Source organism: Mirounga angustirostris, unplaced genomic scaffold (assembly GCF_029215605.1).
Source record: "Mirounga angustirostris isolate CCGP_5_RB_7025 unplaced genomic scaffold, mMirAng1.0.hap1 SCAF_4, whole genome shotgun sequence".
Lineage (NCBI taxonomy): Eukaryota > Metazoa > Chordata > Mammalia > Carnivora > Phocidae > Mirounga > Mirounga angustirostris.
Genome location: NW_026991712.1, coordinates 86,365,525 through 86,384,972, shown reverse-complemented (window position 1 = coordinate 86,384,972; position 19,448 = coordinate 86,365,525). Strand labels below are relative to the sequence as shown.

The 19,448-nt window shown below is 42.3% G+C and overlaps 1 protein-coding gene across 9 annotated transcripts in view; it reads right to left on the bottom strand.

Annotated features, from left to right (window-relative positions):
* Positions 1 to 70: 70 nt before the first annotated feature.
* The window catches only part of RPRD2 (regulation of nuclear pre-mRNA domain containing 2), a 100,940-nt gene continuing 81,562 nt past the window's right edge, over positions 71 to 19,448 (bottom strand). For 2 of the 9 annotated variants that reach the window (XM_064588458.1, XM_064588459.1), the window contains 5 exons: positions 18,999 to 19,281; positions 17,414 to 17,674; positions 14,645 to 14,845; positions 7,957 to 10,723; positions 71 to 206 (listed from right to left, as the gene is read on the bottom strand). In XM_064588458.1, coding sequence (XP_064444528.1) covers positions 92 to 206; positions 7,957 to 10,723; positions 14,645 to 14,845; positions 17,414 to 17,674; positions 18,999 to 19,281 — 3,627 coding nt within the window. In that variant the 3' untranslated portion in view covers positions 71 to 91. Of the gene's footprint in view, positions 207 to 4,472; positions 10,724 to 14,644; positions 14,846 to 17,413; positions 17,675 to 18,998; positions 19,282 to 19,448 lie in introns of those variants that run through there. The other 7 variants (XM_045896720.3, XM_064588462.1, XM_045896721.3 and 4 more) reach the window with 4 other exon arrangements.

Sequence of the window (19,448 nt, the reverse complement as noted above, 5' to 3'; positions counted from 1 at the left end):
CCTTCGTCCCCTCACCTGGGGATGGGGATGGTAAGAGATGGTTCTCAAGTTTCCAACGGTAGTGGAATCAAGGATTGTGGAGGAAGTGCTGTCAGAGAAAGCTGTTTAATCTAGGCTTCCAGAGGCCCGAGGTTCTTTCTGGGGCAGGCAGCAGTTGACTTGAATCACAGGCACCACTCTGGATCTTGGTTCCATCTCCTGACACCCTGAAATACAAAAAGAAATAGACAAGACTGTGGAAGAGGAAAATTACTTGTGTGTGGGAGGGGTGGCCTGGAGGGTTGGAAAAAGGCAGACAGGATTTAAAAATGACATTCAGAAAGTGTGACAACAGGCAGAACTTTCCCCATGGCTTTGCACCAAAAGGGATGGGAAGTTTATATTACAGGTAACAAAATGATAGGTTCTCAATAATCATTGAATTAAGAATGTATCAATCACTGTATTGACTTAAAACTCCAAAGGATAGTAGAGAGTTGGTAGAATAAACAGGCTACACTGTTATGGCAGCTCCCTGCACTCAACCCTCAAACATGTAGTGACTTACTTTGTGCAATGCACTGGACTGAGGGCTCATGGGATGCCCATCAATCAATGACTACATCATCACCTATGTAACTTGTGTTGCAGTGGAGGAAGGAAGGAGTGTCAAGAGTTATTCCATTCTTCTTGTTGGAAACAAGCCAGCCAGCAAGCAAAGAGCAAGCCAGCTAGGGCCGATTCATTTATCACCAGTTCTACAATTTCTGATTTGTGACTACCATGTCTCAGCCTCAGGGAATTTTAACCCATTAGTCTGTCTGGGAATCATCTATCCCTAAAACTGCTCTTACCCTCCACCCAGAATATCACCAAACACCTACTATGTGCCAAATGCTACACCCTTATTTAATTCCAAGAACAACCCTGACAAGTAATAGCTCTTATGCTCTGTTTAAAACATGGAAAACGATCCTCAGAGAAGTCAAGCCCTAGCCCATCTGAATCCAAAGCCTGTGTTATGTCATGCTGCCTTTCAGCAACCAGAATAGCCCTAATGCATCATGTTTGTTAGCAGAGCTCCCTTTTTCTCTGCAGGGTACATCACTTGTAGGGCCAAAGAGGCCTTTAATATAGAGTGAAAAGAGGGGTCTAATAAAAAGCCAAGAAAAGAAGTATCTTATCAGATTTTCTCTAACCAAAGTTAAGGAAAAATAAGTGTTTAGGAAATCATGCCAGCAGATTTCAGAGAAGTCCAGAGAAAAGGCAATCCTCAGTTAAGGGTAAGCTAGACTATTGGTCACACTTTGGGAAATTCTCAGCTTTACTCTACCTTTAGAATAAACATCACAAGTTAGCTAAAGCTTTGGTTGAACAGGTATTATTTTTATATTCCTAAACTGTATGTAAGAATGCTCTCCATTGAAGGTAAAGTACTTTTCCACTTGTCATCAGGATCAACATATACCCAAAATCTATCTTAGCTCTTCACAAAATTTCCCTGCACCTAAGAAGTAAAGATTGCCAGAGGTAAAAAAGAGAAATTTAAGAGGGTAAAATATATAAAGAAAGGTTTCTGTCATTGTCACCAAATGCTTTTGAAGCCCAGAGAACTGGCCAAGTGGCTAAAAGTACAGTAGGTGTGGGGAGGTTAGATTTATTTAAAAACAAAACGAAACAAACAGAACCCCCCACAACTTAGTGATGAAGATGTAGGATGGGGCCAAGCTTTTAACTTTGCTTTAAGATGCCAAAAAAACTTTGTCTAGCCACATTTGCTGATTAAAAAAAAAAGGGGGGGGGGGGGGGAAGCTTCCTACCAGGGCATGGGGATGAGTTGAACTCTGTTTTGAAAAAGCCTTCGGCTTACCTAGAATCTCTACTATGACTTCCTTTCTCCAAGACAACTCTTGAGTCTGTAGAAGAGAAACAAAGCCATCTCCATTCCCCCGCCCTTAAATGACCCTGATTTGTCAGGTGAGGCCAAACACAGGAGCCAGTGCTGGAATGTGTCAGCTTAGGTTGATGTTGAAGTAAAAAACAAAGGCAAGAGCAAAGTACTGTGAAAGACCTAGATACATCTCTAGAAGGCAATGTACAACTAAGGCCCACTACCCAATAATCAAGATTTCAAATTAATCCTTTACTAAGCTCTATTGCCCTTGGCAATGATTGGCTATCTAGAAGATACAGGATGTGAACTGTTTTCACCTAAGTGTAAAGGATTCCTAGCCAAGGAACTGGACGCTGTGTATCTCCTTTGTTTCTACCCATTCCAACTGAAATATGGCAGGGAAAATGCAAAAAGTGTCAAGTTCTCTTAGCTCCTCTTTCCCACAAATTATGCAGCAAAGGATTTGAGTAATTCGCAAAAAGAGGGGACAGAATGGGGATGAGGAAGAAAGTAAAGTTGCTGGAACATCTGATTTGCTATGAACCCAACAGACTCAGGGCAGACTGGTTTACCCAGCACCCTTTTGAATCAAACAAAACCCTGCAGCCCGTACTTGTTTTCTCTGTTGGTACTGGTCACTAGCCCCTCCACCCACATCTGTATTTTCAACTTTTGACTCTTGTGTAACAAAGGGAGAGAAAACAACAACAAAATAAAATCATAGTGCCGTAAGGTAACTGCAATATCAAACAGGTATCAGCCCTCTTATGCCCTTTCCCCCAGACTTGTAACTAAGCATAAAATGTCTCCACCCCCCCGCCCCCCAGCCCGGCCCAGTTAGTCAGAAGCAATTTGATTCTTAGTTTTACATTGCACTTGCTCCTTTCCTTTAAAGCATGTGTGCTTCTCCTTACTTCTACAAGGGGGAAGGGAGAACAGGATGTTTACTTAAGAGCTGCTATCTCACTTGGCGGGTTAATCTCTTGTGGCTTTGTCTATGCAGCCTCAATGAGTTATTACTCAGCAATTGTGAACAGCAGCTGACCGGACTTGTCTATACAGTTACTCATAAAGAAGTATGAGAAACGCCCCAATACCCCAAAACCCATTTGGATGGTGTTTGTGTTACTGTCTACATACACAAGGGGGTAACTCATCCCTCTTATACAAGATTGGCTTAAATAAAAACAATTCCAGGGGATGAAGTTACGCGTTTTCAACATGCCCAGAAAGACGAATGTGGAAGTCTAAAAGCTGTTGCTTCCTTGGAGATGGAGAAAGAAATCAGTTGGGCAAGTCAAAGTTCCAAGAGGGGACAGGGAAAAAGGTGAGCCAGATTCCATAAGCAGCCAGTACAATTGTACACCCTACATACTGGGTGTGTTCCTAGGCTGCTATTTCTGAAGTGTCCGGTGACACATCCATGTAGCTTCATGTAATGAAGGCTGCTATTTACAGCCTTCTTCCCTGCCAGTGACCCAGGCGGGGTCAGGATGCAGTGACTCTCTTTACCCCGTAAAGCTAACATTCCATTTATTAAGCTTCACTGGAGTATGAAAAAGGCATGGGGCAAGACAGGGGGGTTAAGTGTGGCTTATGTATGATAGATTGCCAACATGCAGCAAGAAGGTAGATGCGGGTAAAGAATTGACCAGAAGGAACCCTACCAACACTGCCTCCTCCAACTCTATGCTTGCTTTAAATCTATTTTTTGGGGGGGGGGGGGGAGAAAATCTTAAGCAGGCTCCACACCCAGCGTGGACCCCGATGTGGGGCTCCATCTCACAAACCTGAGATCATGACTTGAGCCAAAATCAAGAGTTGGACACTTAATCGAGTCACCTAGGCGCCCCCTCTATGCTTGCTTTAAAAATGCTTCACTTAAAAATTGTACAACTTTTTGAAGACATACACAAATAATTATCCATACAATATATCCCACTTCATTACCAACCACTCCTTGAACATCTTGACTTCACCCCACCCATCATCCCTTTTCAAAACTGAATTACACAAAGGATCAAAGAGAAAACCCACAAGGTCATGGGGATCTGAGAGGCTCAGATTGCCTTCAGTGACACTGAATGCTTAAGTCAAAGGGGACACCTGGGTAAGATCAGTGTGAGAGGGGGAAAGTCAACCACACAACAAAGGAAACCATACTTTATTAAACTGGAAAACAAAAACACTATTGGGAACAAAGATAAAAAAAAAAAGGAAAGGTTGGAAGAGAGGCAAGTGTAAGTGGTCACAAGGAAGGGACAAGACGGGTGGTCTGTGGTATCGGTGTGCCTCAGAGATGTGCAGGAGCATACACAGTCCCCTCGATCCCCCTCGCACTTAGACCAAAAGCCAATACAATCAGATCTTCAGAGATATATCCAGGCTTCCTTTCTGCATCCTGTCATCGGTTTCACCTTCAGCCCTGCACAGTCATGTAGAAGGGTCTTTGCTGGAGAAAATTTAGATTTTCCAACCATAGGCCTGCTCCATAAAGCAGCAGTTTCAGCTCCTGGAGACGTTCCCTCCTAGTTGCGCTCACCACAGAAGTCAGGAGCCTTTGGTCAAAGCCCCAAATCTCAAAGAAAAATGTCAAACCTTCAGAACTAGTTATTTTATTAAATGATATTAATACACATTTCAAAAGGATTTCATTGTTGTTGCCTCTAAAGCATGTACTTGTTGTTTTCCACACCGAACACGTGAGAATATCATCCAACATATCTAATTTTAATCTTAACAGGCACCCCCGCCCATAAAAAAAAGGGGTGGGGGAGGAAAAAAGGGGAAAAGCAGTAATTTACAGCGGCTTCAAAACAATTAACAGCTGAAGCTTAAATCTGCATGAACCGGTAACTCCAGGATAGTGAATATTCTGCAATTAGGAAGTCTAGCATATTCACATTATCTAGATAGGTTAGCTGTACCATGTATATCACAAACATTGTATTCCTGGGATCGGAAAGGATAAATGTCCTACTCTCTGATCATTTTACCTTCCCTGGCATCAACCCAAAATCTATTTATGCTCATCTTTTGGGAGGGCAGAGGGGAGCGGGGAGAGGGCTCTCATCTAAGCTGACTGAAGAGTAAACTCTTATACAGTACTTAAGGACTTGATTTCTGCTACTATCACTGAATTAAGTGGTACCAGTGTATTCATGACGACCCCCCCCAATTCTCTGTCTGTGATTTTACAGTGAGCACCAAGGACCTTAGTAACAACTTCGCATATTCTGCTCTCATATAAATCATGTCCTTGCCAAGACACACTATATTATGCTTTCTTAAAAAAAATTTTTTTTGTTTATTATATTTTTAAACTCAGGTTGAAATACAAAAGTCAGAGCATGGGCACGGAGTTTTAAATCACAGACACAGAAAGGATAAAACCCCCTTGTTTCATGTTATGAATACCAGAATTGTCTTTTTTGTTTCACTATATCACATATATACATTGTTGTCTTCATTTACTGCTGTAGACAGATTTCCTTAAAGTTAACAGCTGACAGTCACATACAAATCCTCACTTCCATCCCGAAACAAACTCAATGAGGATTTTGTAGCTTAAAAAGCAAAACACCCTGCAAAAAACCCCCAACCCTTTAAAGTCCATCTTTTAAACTGTACAACAAGGTCTTCCTTTCATGTATTCGTCATCATGCTTTTGAGGACAATTACCCTGCCCCAACATTCAGGAAGCCACTTCCCTGACATCCCCACATTTTCTGATAAAATCAAATGGTCAGAGAGCCTTTTCAAGTAAACACTACTTTTAGCTTAAACAAGAGCAGCAGAAAGAATTCACATTCTTTTCTTCTAGAATGAAAAACATCCCACTTAATTTCTGCAAAAAAAGTTTCAATTTTGAATCAATTAGAACTCTCCCTCCCCCCCCACCCTTACCCTTACTCTCGATCACACTTTCCCCTAAACAAATGTCTCAGGACTCAAGGTAACTATATTGTTTCTTTGCTTTGCTACACTATATACCCCATCCCACACACAAGGTCATGGTATCATGCATTTTTGTGGGGAGAGCTACAGGGCAGAGAGGCTGGAGAGGGTCAAAGAAAGAACAGTTGACTTAAGACCAGAAATGCATCAGGAAGTTGAAGGACTTGCAGCCTCCTAACCACAGAACACCTGGTGAGCCCAAATAAATAACATGGAATAAATTACACAAAAACTCCCAAACCATGACGCACAACTGGTTTAAGCTGCTCTTTATCTGAAAGGCAAGTTTATTCTGACACAAAGAATCATCTTCTGTCACTACGTTGTCCACTCTCCCCCATCTTTAATATTTCACAAGAGGAATCCAAAATAATCCCCGTACTTCCTACAGTTAGTTCTATGCTCACTTGGAAGAAAATACGAAACTTGCTAGGATTCCCTAAAAAACAAAAAACAAAAAAACAAAAAACCAACCCACAACACATATTTTTTTACTTATCTAGCTGGAGATTACCAGTGTGTATACCTTGGGGTAAGACACTAAATAACACAAAATAATAGTAAAGCAATCTTTGCTTTTCAGTATTCCCAGATACAAAGTTATAACACTCAAAGCATACTGATTGTCTTTTTTCCCAGTACTAGTTGTAGAAATACAAAGAAGCCTTTCTTTCAGTTTGGGGAGAAGGAAAGCCCACCCTTCTCGTGTAAAATGACTAAGGGCAGAAATTTTTATTTCCTATTGGGAGTGGAAGGTGAGGATAAGGCTTGAGCCTTGAAATGTGCTGGCTGTAGAATGGGGTAAATCTGGATTTCTCAGGTCCTCCTGGTTCTCTGTAAAAATATGTATAGTGATACCCACTTGTCATTAAGACACACCTAAAGAGGTATAAAGCATTGAAGATACTATTGAACCTCTCCTTTGAAATACCAAGAACAGGGCTAAATACAGGACTAGGGCAAGGAGGAAAGAAAGATAGAGACCAATAGCTCTCTTTCCCTAGTAGTTAATCCTTGCTAAAAACCACCAACAATTATCACTGACATTAGGGAGGCACCATGGTAAAAATGTCTACCTTTTACATTAAAAAATACAGGGATAATATTTTAGTTGCGTCTTTGTATCAACTGTCACCTGTAATGACTTTCTTTCCAGCCAAAGCAGAAGTGAAAACTGAGGGAGAAAAAGTCAAGCAAGCAAGAAAGACATGAAGCAAGAGCTTGGTGCAAGACATATCAAACTACCTCAAAAAGTCTCCCATTCTCGTTTATGAGGGATGGGCAGGTCATACTGCACCGCTTACCGGTTCCTTTCTCTACTCTGTATTGGAGTTATACCTTATTTTAACCTGGAGATTATATCCAGTCCCCGCTCTTTCATTCCAAGGATAAAGAGGAGTAATTTTTACTAGGATAGAATGAGATCTGTATCTCCCTCAAAGTTAATGACGGATAGTTCTTTAGAAGAGGCTGATTTTTTTTTTTTAATTAAGATTTTAAGAGAAAGGTAAAGAACCCAACTTCAGTATGTCTTTAAAAACAAAACAAACAAACTTGACAGGTCCATGGTCTCCCACCTATCTTCCCTTGCAACATCTTTTGGCTTGTCAGCAGAGCACAGAGCATACAGGAAAGGGAGCCACGCTGGTCACAGCAGTTACTTAATGGAAGAGAGAAGGGGACAGGAGTCCTTCCATTGACTACGTGATAAGCCAAACCCAAAATAACATCCCAACATTGCACATGTTATTCTCTGTACTGATGGAAGTTTTATTTCAAATGTAATAATACTCTTCAATAAATGGGGTAAAATAAGATTTGTTTTCCTCCCCACCCCTCAAACCCCCAGCCAAGTGAAGTGGCTTTGGTTGTGTTTCTTTGCCCCCCCCCCCCTTAAAATACAAGTAGCTTGGGGGAAGGTCGGTAAGTGCAGTGGGAAGGAGGACTGGATGGAATAGTGAAATGGAAGCATGTATGACTTTTTAATTTGGAAGGGAGGCCCTTTGTCATTAAAAAAAAAAAAAATCAAAGGAAGGAAAACAAATAAAAACAACAATAAACCAAACTCCTACTTCCAATGCTCTCTAGACTGTTCAAAATGCTTTTCCCTTGGTTTCCATCAGTACCTGGGAGGGAAGAATGGGCGTTTTGGTGCAAAGAACGGAGGGCCCCTAGCAAAAGGTGGCCTGGGTCTCTTTAGACTGTGGAACGGGTCTCTGCTGAGAAAAGGTTCCCTAGGCCGAAAGTCTGGCCGGGGATTCCGCAAAATCATACCACTCCGGCTGATGGCGTCTCTGTGTGAGGGACCCAAGTGGGGGCCACTGCTGCTGTTGCTGCCTCCCCCACCTCCTCCTCCATGGGCTGGGCCCAGGTGCTCCAGAGAATGGGAGGGTAGGCTGAGGCTCTCTCGTACACGGCTAAGGCCAGGGCCGTTGAGGTCCCGTTGGGTGGGGCCCCCATGGTCCCTGGGTCCTGGGAGCACCCCAAAATGCTCAGCCAGGGTCCCTTGAAGGAGGGAACTATGGTCCTTGGGAAATACTGCCACAGCTCCCGCCACTCCGTGCTCTGCCAGTGGTGGGGCTTGGAAGGGTACAACCCCAGAGTGGTCAACAGGGGGTGGAGGAGGAGGTGGAGCAGAAAAGGGAACACCACTCCCACCACTGCTGCTATGTTCCCCAGGGGGTGGAGGAGGGGGTGGGGTGGGGAAAGGAACTCCGCTGTGCTCTCCAGGAGGAGGGGGTGGGGCGGCATGGGCCAGGGCCGCCTCCTTTGTGAAGGGGTTCGAAAGATCCACAGAGGGTAGATGAGTGGGTGCATCTCGAGAGAAGATACCACCATGATCCTTAGGAGGGGCAGGTGGGGCAGGTGATGGCCCCACTGGCTCTCTCTGGAAGGGTGTCCCATGTTCCAAGGGGGACGGGGGGAGATGATGCTCAAATGTTGAGTTGAAACTGTTGGAACGGAAGCTGCCGACACTTTCCTGAAATTGGGGTGCCCGTTCCTTGTATGGTGCCGCTTTAAAGCCAGTGAGGCCTCCGCTGCCCCCACCCCCAAGGGATGCCAACTCAGAGGCACTTGAGGGGCCATTGTCAAAGGAGCTGCCTGAGGTGCTCAGATCAAACCAACCCACCCTTGAAGCCTCACGCCCGTGTCCTCTATTTCCCTTCCCAGGAACTCGGACGGACTCTACGGTCTGTATCGGCTCCCCTGACATCCTCCTATTGGATGCATTATGATAACCCAAGGTTTCTATAGGGGCCCCCTTCTCTTCGGTGCTATCAGGCAAGTCTAAGCAGGAGGAGGAGACTCGGGTTTCTATGCGGTAGTGCTCTTCTTGCTGCTGCTGCTCAGTGGCTGTCAAGCTGGGCTGGGCGAGGTTTGAGAGACTGACACCATCACTCGAAGTGCCCTTGCTGGGTGCCTGGCCAAAATGCTTATCGTCTGAGGGCTTTCGGGAGGCGTTTTTAAGCATATTCTTAAACTCAATCGTCGACGTGGTGGAAATGGTGGGGGCCAGGATTTTCTCCACGCCTGGTGTGGGTGGGTGGCCCGTGGGAGCGGCAAGGGTATTCTGCGGAGAGAAAAGGGAACGATGTGGGACTGGGTGAGGAGGGTCTGGGTACTGCTTCTGTGGCAAACCGAGATGCCCAGTGGTAGACTGAGACAAGCTACTGTGGTTGGAGTCAGGGGTGAAAAATGAATCATTCTTACTCGGTGATGGTGACCGGTCAGACCCCGGTTCACTCCCTCTTATGCTGAAGGCACCAAATAGCCCAGGGGAAGAGGACAGACGGTCACAATTCTCACTAGAGTCCAGGAGGGCCCTTACAGATGGAGGGAAGGCAGACTTTACCCCAAATTCTTGGGCCCTGTGACTATAACTGGAGAGGATTGGCTGGTATTCGGTGGTATCAGAAAGCTTGCTTGACTTCAGGATAGACTTGGCTGGCTTCTTCTCTAGGTTCATCATGGCAGAGGGTGGAGGCCCTGAATACTCAAAATCTCGGTAATCCTCATCTTCCTGGAAAGAAGTATCTGGATAGAACTTTTCCTGCGAAGAGTCCATCAGGGAAGATGGTCTCTCCATTCCATCAGAAGGCTGCTTATAGGGTGATTCACTGCCCAGGCCAAAAGGTCGATATGTAGGTACAGAATTGGAGAGTTCCCGGGGGTAGCTTTCCTCTCTCCCAGGGGGTGGTGATCTTGTACTGCTGGGTGTTGAGGAACCAGGGCTAATGATCTTAGAAAGCAGGGACATCGTGTCTACACTGCTGGATGTGGGCTTGTCCATCATCTCATCCTGGGTGGGCGTCCCACTCCTTTCGTCCCGCACGGGGGTTCCGTCAATGTTGTCGATTGACGTGCTAGTAGGGCCACGCTGGAAGTCTGAGGGGTGGCTTTCTGTTGGAGCACTGGACCCCAAGCTGCTCAGGATTGGAATGTTTAAGTTTAAGCCACTGAAACCAGGATTACCTTTTAAGAAGTTGTGGATCTTCATTTCCAGGCTTGGAGAGGTGGACTCGGACTCCAGCTTTGGCTTGGCGATCTCTGAAGATTGGCACATGGCAACTTCAGTAGGTGGGGCAGCAGGGTTAGTAGTGTGGGTTCCTGTAAACCCAACAGAGTTGGATGGTAGCTTAAAAGTAGTGCTTGGGAGCCCTGGGCTTTGCCCAATTGAGGCCTTGCTGGCTGATGTTGAAGAGACTTCAGAAGTTGATGAATTAGGAGAATAATTGAAGCTTTTGGGAATAAAGGATTGGGTATTGGAGGGCAGATTTCTTCCTTTTATGCTAGAGACTGTGGTGTTGGCAGGGGAAGCTGAAGTGCTCTGAGATGCAGCTTCACTGGCTGGGACTGGGTTCCCGGTAACACTTTGAAGTAAAGATGACAGGCCTGTAGAAACAGAGATTAGAGGAATTAAAAAGAACAACTGCCTACCTTACAAGAAAAACAACGTAGGCTAATCGGATATTCTCATTCATTCCAGTGGGAACCAGATAGACATTAAAATATGAGGCCAAAGGGAATCTACACCAAACAAGCAATGGCTAAATGTCATAGAAAATACTGGACCTATTTCTCAATATAAAGAGAGCAAATTACTGAAATGTTTCTAGGACAGTCATCAAACAAATCCAACATGGCACAATAAAAGGCAATAGGAAGGGGGAGATTTTAGTGTCAGAATCATTCATAGTTTAAAACAAGACAAAGCAGGAAAAGAAAGGAGGCAAAATTATCCTTAAAATAACACTTTAAGCTAGTAGGTCTTAACATCTGATCTATGGTACTATTTCTCTAAATGCAAATAGATATTCTGTTCAACCCTTCCTTTCCAGCCTCCACAACTGTTTCTAATAAGTTAACATACACTGTTAATTCTCAAGAGAGAGACCAGTGTATGCACATTGCTGAAATTTATTTCAACAGGGTCACACTTTTTTCAAGTGTCTCTTGCTAGGCTTTGGGGAAACAGCGCTTTTAGCTATCATTTTTGGTTGTAAAATGTAGCACTAGTGAACATACAAACACACACCACAAAGAATTACAAAGCTAGACCACCTTATAGCTTGGAAAATTCAAGAATTATGCATCTACCCAGGTTGACACTGATGAGATTCAAACCTACTCACTGATAGAAAAAACCTCAGAAGCTCTGAGAAAGAATTCTTTGGGGCAAAGGCTGAAGTCCACCAAAGCAAACTGCTCCTGTAGAAAATTTTTTAGAAAAATACTTGACAAAGAGATAAATAGGAGGTCCTATAAATTCAATCATATTTTGGAAAATTTACCCAATTTCTGGTGGTGAAAGAAAACAGTATTTCAGAGGATACTTTAATTAATGTTTCTTCAAAATTTTAATTTTAATCCAATATTTACTAAGAGACTTAAGCTCTGAAGAATTCTGAGATCACTCCATCCTCTGAACTTTTTTTTTTTGAAGATTTATTTATTTTAGAGAGTAAGTTGGGGAGAGGGGCATGGGGAGAGGGAGAGAGAAACTTAAGCAGACTGCACTGAGCATGGAGGGTGGCATGGGGCTTGATCTCATGACCCTGAGATCACCACCTGAGCAGAAAACAAGAGTAGGACGCTTAACAGACTGCACCAACCAGGTGCCCCCATCCTTGGAACATTTTTTTTTTTTTTTAAGATTTTATTTGACAGAGAGAGAGAGCACAAGCAGGGGGAGCAGTAGAGGGAGAGGGAGAAGCAGGCTCCCCACTGAGCAGGGAGCCTGATGTGGGGCTCGATCCCAAGACCCTGGGATCATGACCCGAGCTGAAGGCAGATGCTTAACCGACTGAGCCACGCAGGCGCCCCTCCTTGGAACATTATTAACTGCCAACAATTTCTACATAATAAGTGTATGATTTTTGTTATCCAATATTCACTAATATCTGAATAATTGAAATATCGTTTATTTCAATTATCCTCTTGAAAAATAAACTCCACGTTCCATTTCCGAAAAGTTCTCTGGCTACGTAACTTACCGCCACTAACAGTTTGATTTAATTCTTAGTAGCCACTGTTCATACCAAAACCAGAAGTCCTCAAGCAATAGAATGTGATACATGATGTCACATGATTTTTAAAAGATATTTCAGCATATCTTTCAGATATTGGGGGATGAAATCTTGTTAAGATAGACATTACTCAGATTTCTGGTAATAGGTGAGATGCTCTCTTACCACTAAACCACTAAATATTACTTTTCTTCAATCTTAACAGGCTATACTCTATGGCCCTTGTGCCCACTGAAGTTGTTCTTTTGTGTTGAAAACCTGTCAATGATAGCTGTGGGTGACACAATCAGAGATTCTAAGAGATTCCTTTTACAGTTTTTTAAAAGTCAAGAATTCTACTTCCCACAAGAAAATGGAAGGTGATGAACTACCTTGTTACTCCACAAAGCTTGTTTTCTGGGGTCTCCAGAAAAACATTCTGTCAGAACACACCTAGTTCTACTCAAAGTTTGCCTGATGAGAAAGTCCATAAGACACGGTATAATAATCTATTGAAAGGAAAAGCTGTAAATGTTATTATACCCATATAAGAGGCTAATAAAAACAAGTGAGTTCAACATTTTTGTCTGTAACTGTAGGATGGTGACAGAAGAGGGCCTAGAAGGGAGAAATCGTAACCATGCCGATCCCTCAAACTAATTATCTCTAAAAATTCATACCATTAGATACGCTGAAGTATATCATTAATCCTTGACTGCTGTTGCCAATATATGGTAACTACGGATTACTATTTAATAGCATTGAATTGTGTGTAACAAAAATCTTCGCTATCTTATCTAAAGGCAGAGTTCACTATAATCTAGTCCTTGGCTGATCCACTTACAGAAGAGTTTAGGAAATAAAATGAATAGAAACCTATTCTGCTCTAGATTCATATAAAGCAGGGTTTCTCAACTTTAGCAGTACCGGCATTTGGGGTTGGATTATTGCTTGTTGTGAGGGCCGTTCTCTGTATTGTGGGGTGTTTCACAGCATCCCCTGGCCTCTACCCACTAGATGCAGTAGCACTCCCCCCACCACCACAGTTGTGACAAACAACAATATGTTCAGACACTGCCAAATGTCCCCTGGAGGTTCCTGGCTGAGAGCCTGTATACAAAGTTAAATTGCTGTATTGAAGATACTGCTCTGGTATTTGTAATTCATTGCATAATTACACTTAGGTGCTAAATAAAGACTGTGTGGATATCTGGAAGGTTGGAGAAGAGAGAGCAGGTAAGCCTTATGAAAAAATGTTAGAAGCAGACAGTTTTAGACAAAGAACAGATAATTAGCAAAGCTGAATAGAGAGGTTCAAATAAGGTAGAGATTATAGGTAGGCAAACACAAAAAAGATGTGCTATACCTATAGAGGCCTCTCTAAAACATCAGGACATAAAAAAAGAAAATTATGTCTCGTAAGATTTCTTTTTAAAGATTTTATTTATTTATTTGAGAGAGATTTAGAGATGAAGAGAGAGAGAGCATGAGCAGGGGGAGCGGCAGGCAGAGGGAGAGGGAGAAGCAGACTCCTTGCTGAGCAGGGAGCCCGATGCGGGACTCGATCCCAGGGCCCTGGCATCATGACCTGAGCTGAAGGCAGATGCTTAACCGACTGAGCCAGGCGCCCTCAGAAGATTTTTTTTTTTTTTTAAAGATTTATTTATTTGAGAAAGAAAGAGAGAGAGAAGAGGAGAGGGACAGAGGGAAAGAGTCTTAAGCAGACTCTGTGCTAAGTGCAGAGTTTGACTCGGGGCTTGATTTCACAGCCCTGAGATCACAACCTGAGCCGAAACCAAGAGTCAGACACTTTTCAGACTGCACCACCCAGGCGCCCCGTCTCATAAGATTTTTGATAGGAGACTGACCTTTCTTACTATCTTTAGCTTTGGTTAACACTAAAAATATAAACCTCAATATATATACTATAAGAGCTGGAATAATGCAACCCCCCCCCGGGGGGGGGGGTCGTGGTGTAGGTGAAAGAACAGTGGACTCCAGTCAAAAAAACTGGCTTTTAGTCTCAGTTCATTACTGAATAGATCAATGTGTGACCTTAAGCAGATCACATCACCTCATTAGCCTTAATCTCACCTGAAAAGGAAGGGATTAAACTAGATGGTATTAGGTCTCTTTTAGCTTTGACATTTTATAATTCTATTAGTGCCAGCTTACAGATGATACATACAAAGAAGATAATTAACTGTACTATACATTCCATGGCTTTGGATTCTTCAGAAATGGAATCCAGGATTAGGCCAGAGGCAAACACTCACAATTCAAGTCCCTCTGGCATATGTCAGTTTACCTTGCAGTGCTGGGGCTGACTGTGTCTGGGTTTTGGAAAGAGCAGACAGAATGCTCTCTGGGGTGATCTCCACCTTTGAGAGGATATTTGCCAGAGGATTATGAGATGTTGTCGGGGCAGGTGCAGGTGTTTTCAAGCCACTGCTAAGGTTGCTGGGACTTGTAGGCGTTCCTGGAGATGGTCTTGATGCAGGACTGACCCCTGGTGGCAGAAAGATTAACTCAAGAAAATGCAATTCAAAATGACCAGTAAATTCATGATACTTTCCACTCAATCAGGAATGTTTCTGTGACAGACCCACAAATAAGGCATATCATGGCTTGTACAAAGGAAAAATTGAAAATTAGATTAAAATCTGCTTCTGTCAACTTGGAACACCCTTAAAGTAAACAGTATTAAGTTTTTTTTTCATATGTATTTGTCAGTTTTAAGAGCCAGTAGAAAGAAAGTTAGGGAACGTATTTTTTTCTCTACCAAATGTAACCTATACCTCAGAGTCCTGTAGGTGCTCGGTAAGTATTAATGGCTGATTACGACCAGAGCCATTACAATTGTGTAACTTAGCCACTGCATAATTCTATGTGATTTATACGTTGCTTTTAAACTGGCCTTTAAAATGAGATCATGTAAGCAATTTCCTTTACATCTTTACATTTTAATTTTTTTTTAAGTAGGCTCCACACCCAACATGGGGCTTGAACTCACTACCCCAAGATCAAGAGTCGCACCCTCCAGGGACTGAGACAGCCAGGTTCCCCTACAGCTTTATATTTTAAAATATTGGGTTAATTTTTTTTTTTTAATATTTTATTTATTTGACCGAGAGAGACACAGTGAGAGAGGGAACACAAACAGGGGGAGTGGGAGAGGGAGAAGCAGGCTTCCCGCAGAGTAGGAAGCCCGATGTGGGGCTCGATCCCAGGACCCTGGGATCATGACCTGACCTGAAGGCAGACGCTTAACGACTGAGCCACCCAGGTGCCCCTGGGTTAATTTTTAATATAGAATAAAAGTATATAAAAAGAAGAGAAAATAATTTTTGAATGACCAAATATATGAACAGGTATTTCACAAGGAAAACTAAATGGTAAACAGATGAAAAAGTTTTAACTGAATCTTAATCAAAGAGATGTAAATTAAAACAAATGACTCTTTTTTTTTTTGAGAGAGAGAGAGTGGGGGGCAAGAGGGGCAGAGGGAGGTGGGGAGAGAGAATCTTCTTTTTTCTTTAAAGATTTTATTTATTTGACAGGGAGAGACACTGTGAGAGAGGAACATAAGCAGGGGGAGTGGGAGAGGAAGAACCAAGCTTCCTGCTGAGCAGGGAGCCCGATTTGGGGCTGGGTCCCAGGACCCTGGGGCCATGACCTGAGCTGAAGGCAGATGCTTAATGACTGAGCCACCCAGGCGCCCCAGGGAGAGAGAATCTTAAGCAGGCTCCACGTCCACTGGGGGGCCCGACATGGGGCTCTATCTCACAACCCTGAGATCATGACCTGATCTGAAATCAAGAGTTGGATACTCAACTGACTGAGCCAACCAGGTGCCGGATTTTTTTTTTTTAAAGTAATCTCTACACCCAACGCATGCTGGGACGCCTGCGTGGCTCAGTCAGTTAAACGTCTGCCTTCAGCTCAGGTCATGATCCCAGGGTCCTGGCATAGAGTCCTACCCTGGGCTCCTTGCCCAGTGGGGAGCCTGCTTTTTTCTCTCCCGGCCGCTTCCCCAGTTTGTGCTCTCTGTCTCTTTCTGACAAATAAATAAAGTCTTAAAAAAAAAAAAGAGCTGCATGCTTGGGGCACCTGGCTGGCTGAGTCAGTGGAGCATGGGACGCTTGATCTCAGGGTTGTGCGTTCGAGCCCCACACTTGGTGTAGAGATTACATGTTAAAAAAAAAAAAAGAGAGAGAGAGAGAGAATTGGATGCTCTACTGACTGAGCCAGCCAGGCATCCCCGAATAAATGACTTTTTAAGACTGAATTTGACAAAGTATTAAAATAAGACAAAATAGTGTTATAGAGGTCGAGGAACAATGGGAACTTTCATGTACTTGGACATAAAGTAGCACATTTTTGGTAATCATTTTAGTTTTAACATGAAAAGAATAAAAACCTACATGTTCATTTTTTTGCCTTTGTCTTTTAGAAAAGTATATTTAAGTTTTTATAAAGAAATTAGATAATTGGGATTTTCTTCAAAATAATCAATATTGGGTAAGGCATAGCAGAAACAAGACTGGCCATGTGTTTCTACTGCTGAGGATGAGTGATGAGTACATGGGAGGTGCGAGGTGCTCTACTTTTATGTATTTTCATTAAAATCGCCATGAAGGAAAAAAAAAAGCCCTATATACTCATTTAGGAAGGGTTGTGCATAAAGTTTAGCATCAAGGTTGTTCATTATTCTTTATAATAGTGAAAAACTGGAAACATACCAGATGCCCAGTAATAAAGGTTTAAATAAATTCATATATAATATACTTCAATTATTGAAAGAAAAATTATTATAAATATTTACCAAAACATTCTCTCTCTCTCAAACACACACACACACACACACACACAGGTTGGACACAAGTGGTGTCCTCTGGGGTAGTAGATATTTATTTTATTCTCTTATTTTCTAATTTTTCTATAATGACCATGTATTGGTTTTATTTTTTGATTTAAAAAATTACTTTTAATTTAAGAAAAAAACAAAAAACCAGACTGATGGCTCAATTAGAAAGATGAAAATAAGCTTTTTATTCTCTTTATGGGGTTCACTTACCGGTATTTTTCATGACTGATGTTAGGCTGCTAAGGATAGAACTGATCTTTGCCAGATCCACATTAGCCAGGTTTGGCAAAGCCAACGCTGGAGAAGGGGACAGGAGAGAAGTATTCACAGGCTTTGGAAGAGGTGGGGTTGCTGTCATGGTCACAGGCACTGGGGTACATGAAGAGGCCTTTGAAATACTTTCTGTTGGCTTTGTAGACATAGAAGTTGATACAGCTGACTTCTCCACAGGTTTTTCCTTCCTGTCCTCTACTGTTTAAAGAAAAGGGGTGATACTGCATTACTGCTTTCCACATTCTGCTTCCAGTATGAAACATGTCCTACTAGTTCCGGATTTTGGGGTATAAAGCACTATGCTTTAGAGAAAAATCATTCACTTCATGATTTTTAAATAAGTCATACTCTTTATGTTCCTTCTCACCTTCGATACTTGCTTAAAATAAATTTCCCAAATTCATTTTTTATCTTTTCAAAGATTTCTTTGCATTTTCTTAGCGTTTGTGTATTAAATTTGTACATTTCTGGGATCATGTTATTATTTGGTACACATTTGTGTTCTTTTAGTAATGATATTTATAGTCATAAATTATCCTGTCCTTTCTTTTCAATTAACCTGAAAGCTTTCTAAGACATAGAAACTCTGTACATACTTTCTTGTATTTTTCTTTGACTTCCTGAAATTGGCCTAACTGGGGGATACAATTATAGGCACTAACTTGAAACTGCAATAAATTGCCTTTACAATATACTCCTTTTAATACTTTAAAGGCTATGCACTATATATGGAGAATGCATTAAATTCAACAGAAGTCCAACTGCCTAAGAATAATTATAAAAGCTGGGGGTGTCATAGAAACAATGCACTGATCCAGGTTAATTTTGTTTGTTTGTGTGTGTATGTGTGTATGTATGTAATTTCTACACCCAATGTGGGGCACAAACTCCCGACCCTGAGATCAAGAGCCACATGCTCTACCCACTCAGCCAGCCAGGTGCCCCCAGGTTAATTTTGAAAGCATAATTAAGAAACTGTGGCTTTGGAATCTTGAAGGTCAAGAATGACAGAGAATAAGGTATTCCAGTATAAGTGCCCCTCCCTCCAGAACAGTGCTGTTCAACAGAAATGTAACTCACAAATTTAAATTTTCTAGTGGCCACATTAAAAAAAAGTAGAAATGGGTAAAATTATGTACTTTATCTCAGTATCTCCCAAATATTTTCATTTCAATATGCTATAAATACAAAAATAATTGAGATATTTTTACTTTTTTGGGGTACTAAGTTTCTAGACTCCCCTGTGTATTTTTTAATTAGAGCACATCTCAAGTTGGACAAGTCGTATTTCAAATGCTCAATAGTCACATGTAGCTAGTCCTGCCATACTGAATGGACCAGATCTTGAGCAATGATTTTTAGCCCATGTGGCATACCAAATCCTGAACCAGGATAATGATACCTTGCTGTTCTAATCTTACAAGGATCGAACTATCTTTTAATACCAACCTGTGATAGATTCATTGGTGGGAAAGCAAAATAGATAAGGAACAAGTTGCCTATTAATCGCATAAGGACATACCAATGATTTTTGACCCATCATCTTCCACATCTGAGAGTTCCATGTCTTCTACATCACGATTATCTGTCACAGGCTCAGGTGTGGCAGATTTCTCACTCTCCATGGCTGGTGACTGGGATTCCTCACCTCCCATTCCCTGAAAAGGAGACTCAGAACCAGTTGGAGAAGGAGCATCCATGCTTGGGGAAGGGACAGGTGATTCTTCAGGATCAGGAAGGGTTGACTTCAATTGATCCAGCTTTTTCTTTAAATTGTTCACTCGATTAGCGAAGGTTTTATATGCCTAAAAGAGGAAAAGAAGAGTTATTCCTCTGAGAAAAGAACCAAGATGCTACCATTTTGACCTTGACCAGATTTCCTCATTATTATTAACTATACCCCGGTACAAAACGAAACAAAAAAATCATCTGTCAAGCATGGAATAGTTCCCAGTCTCTGCTTTTTGTACTC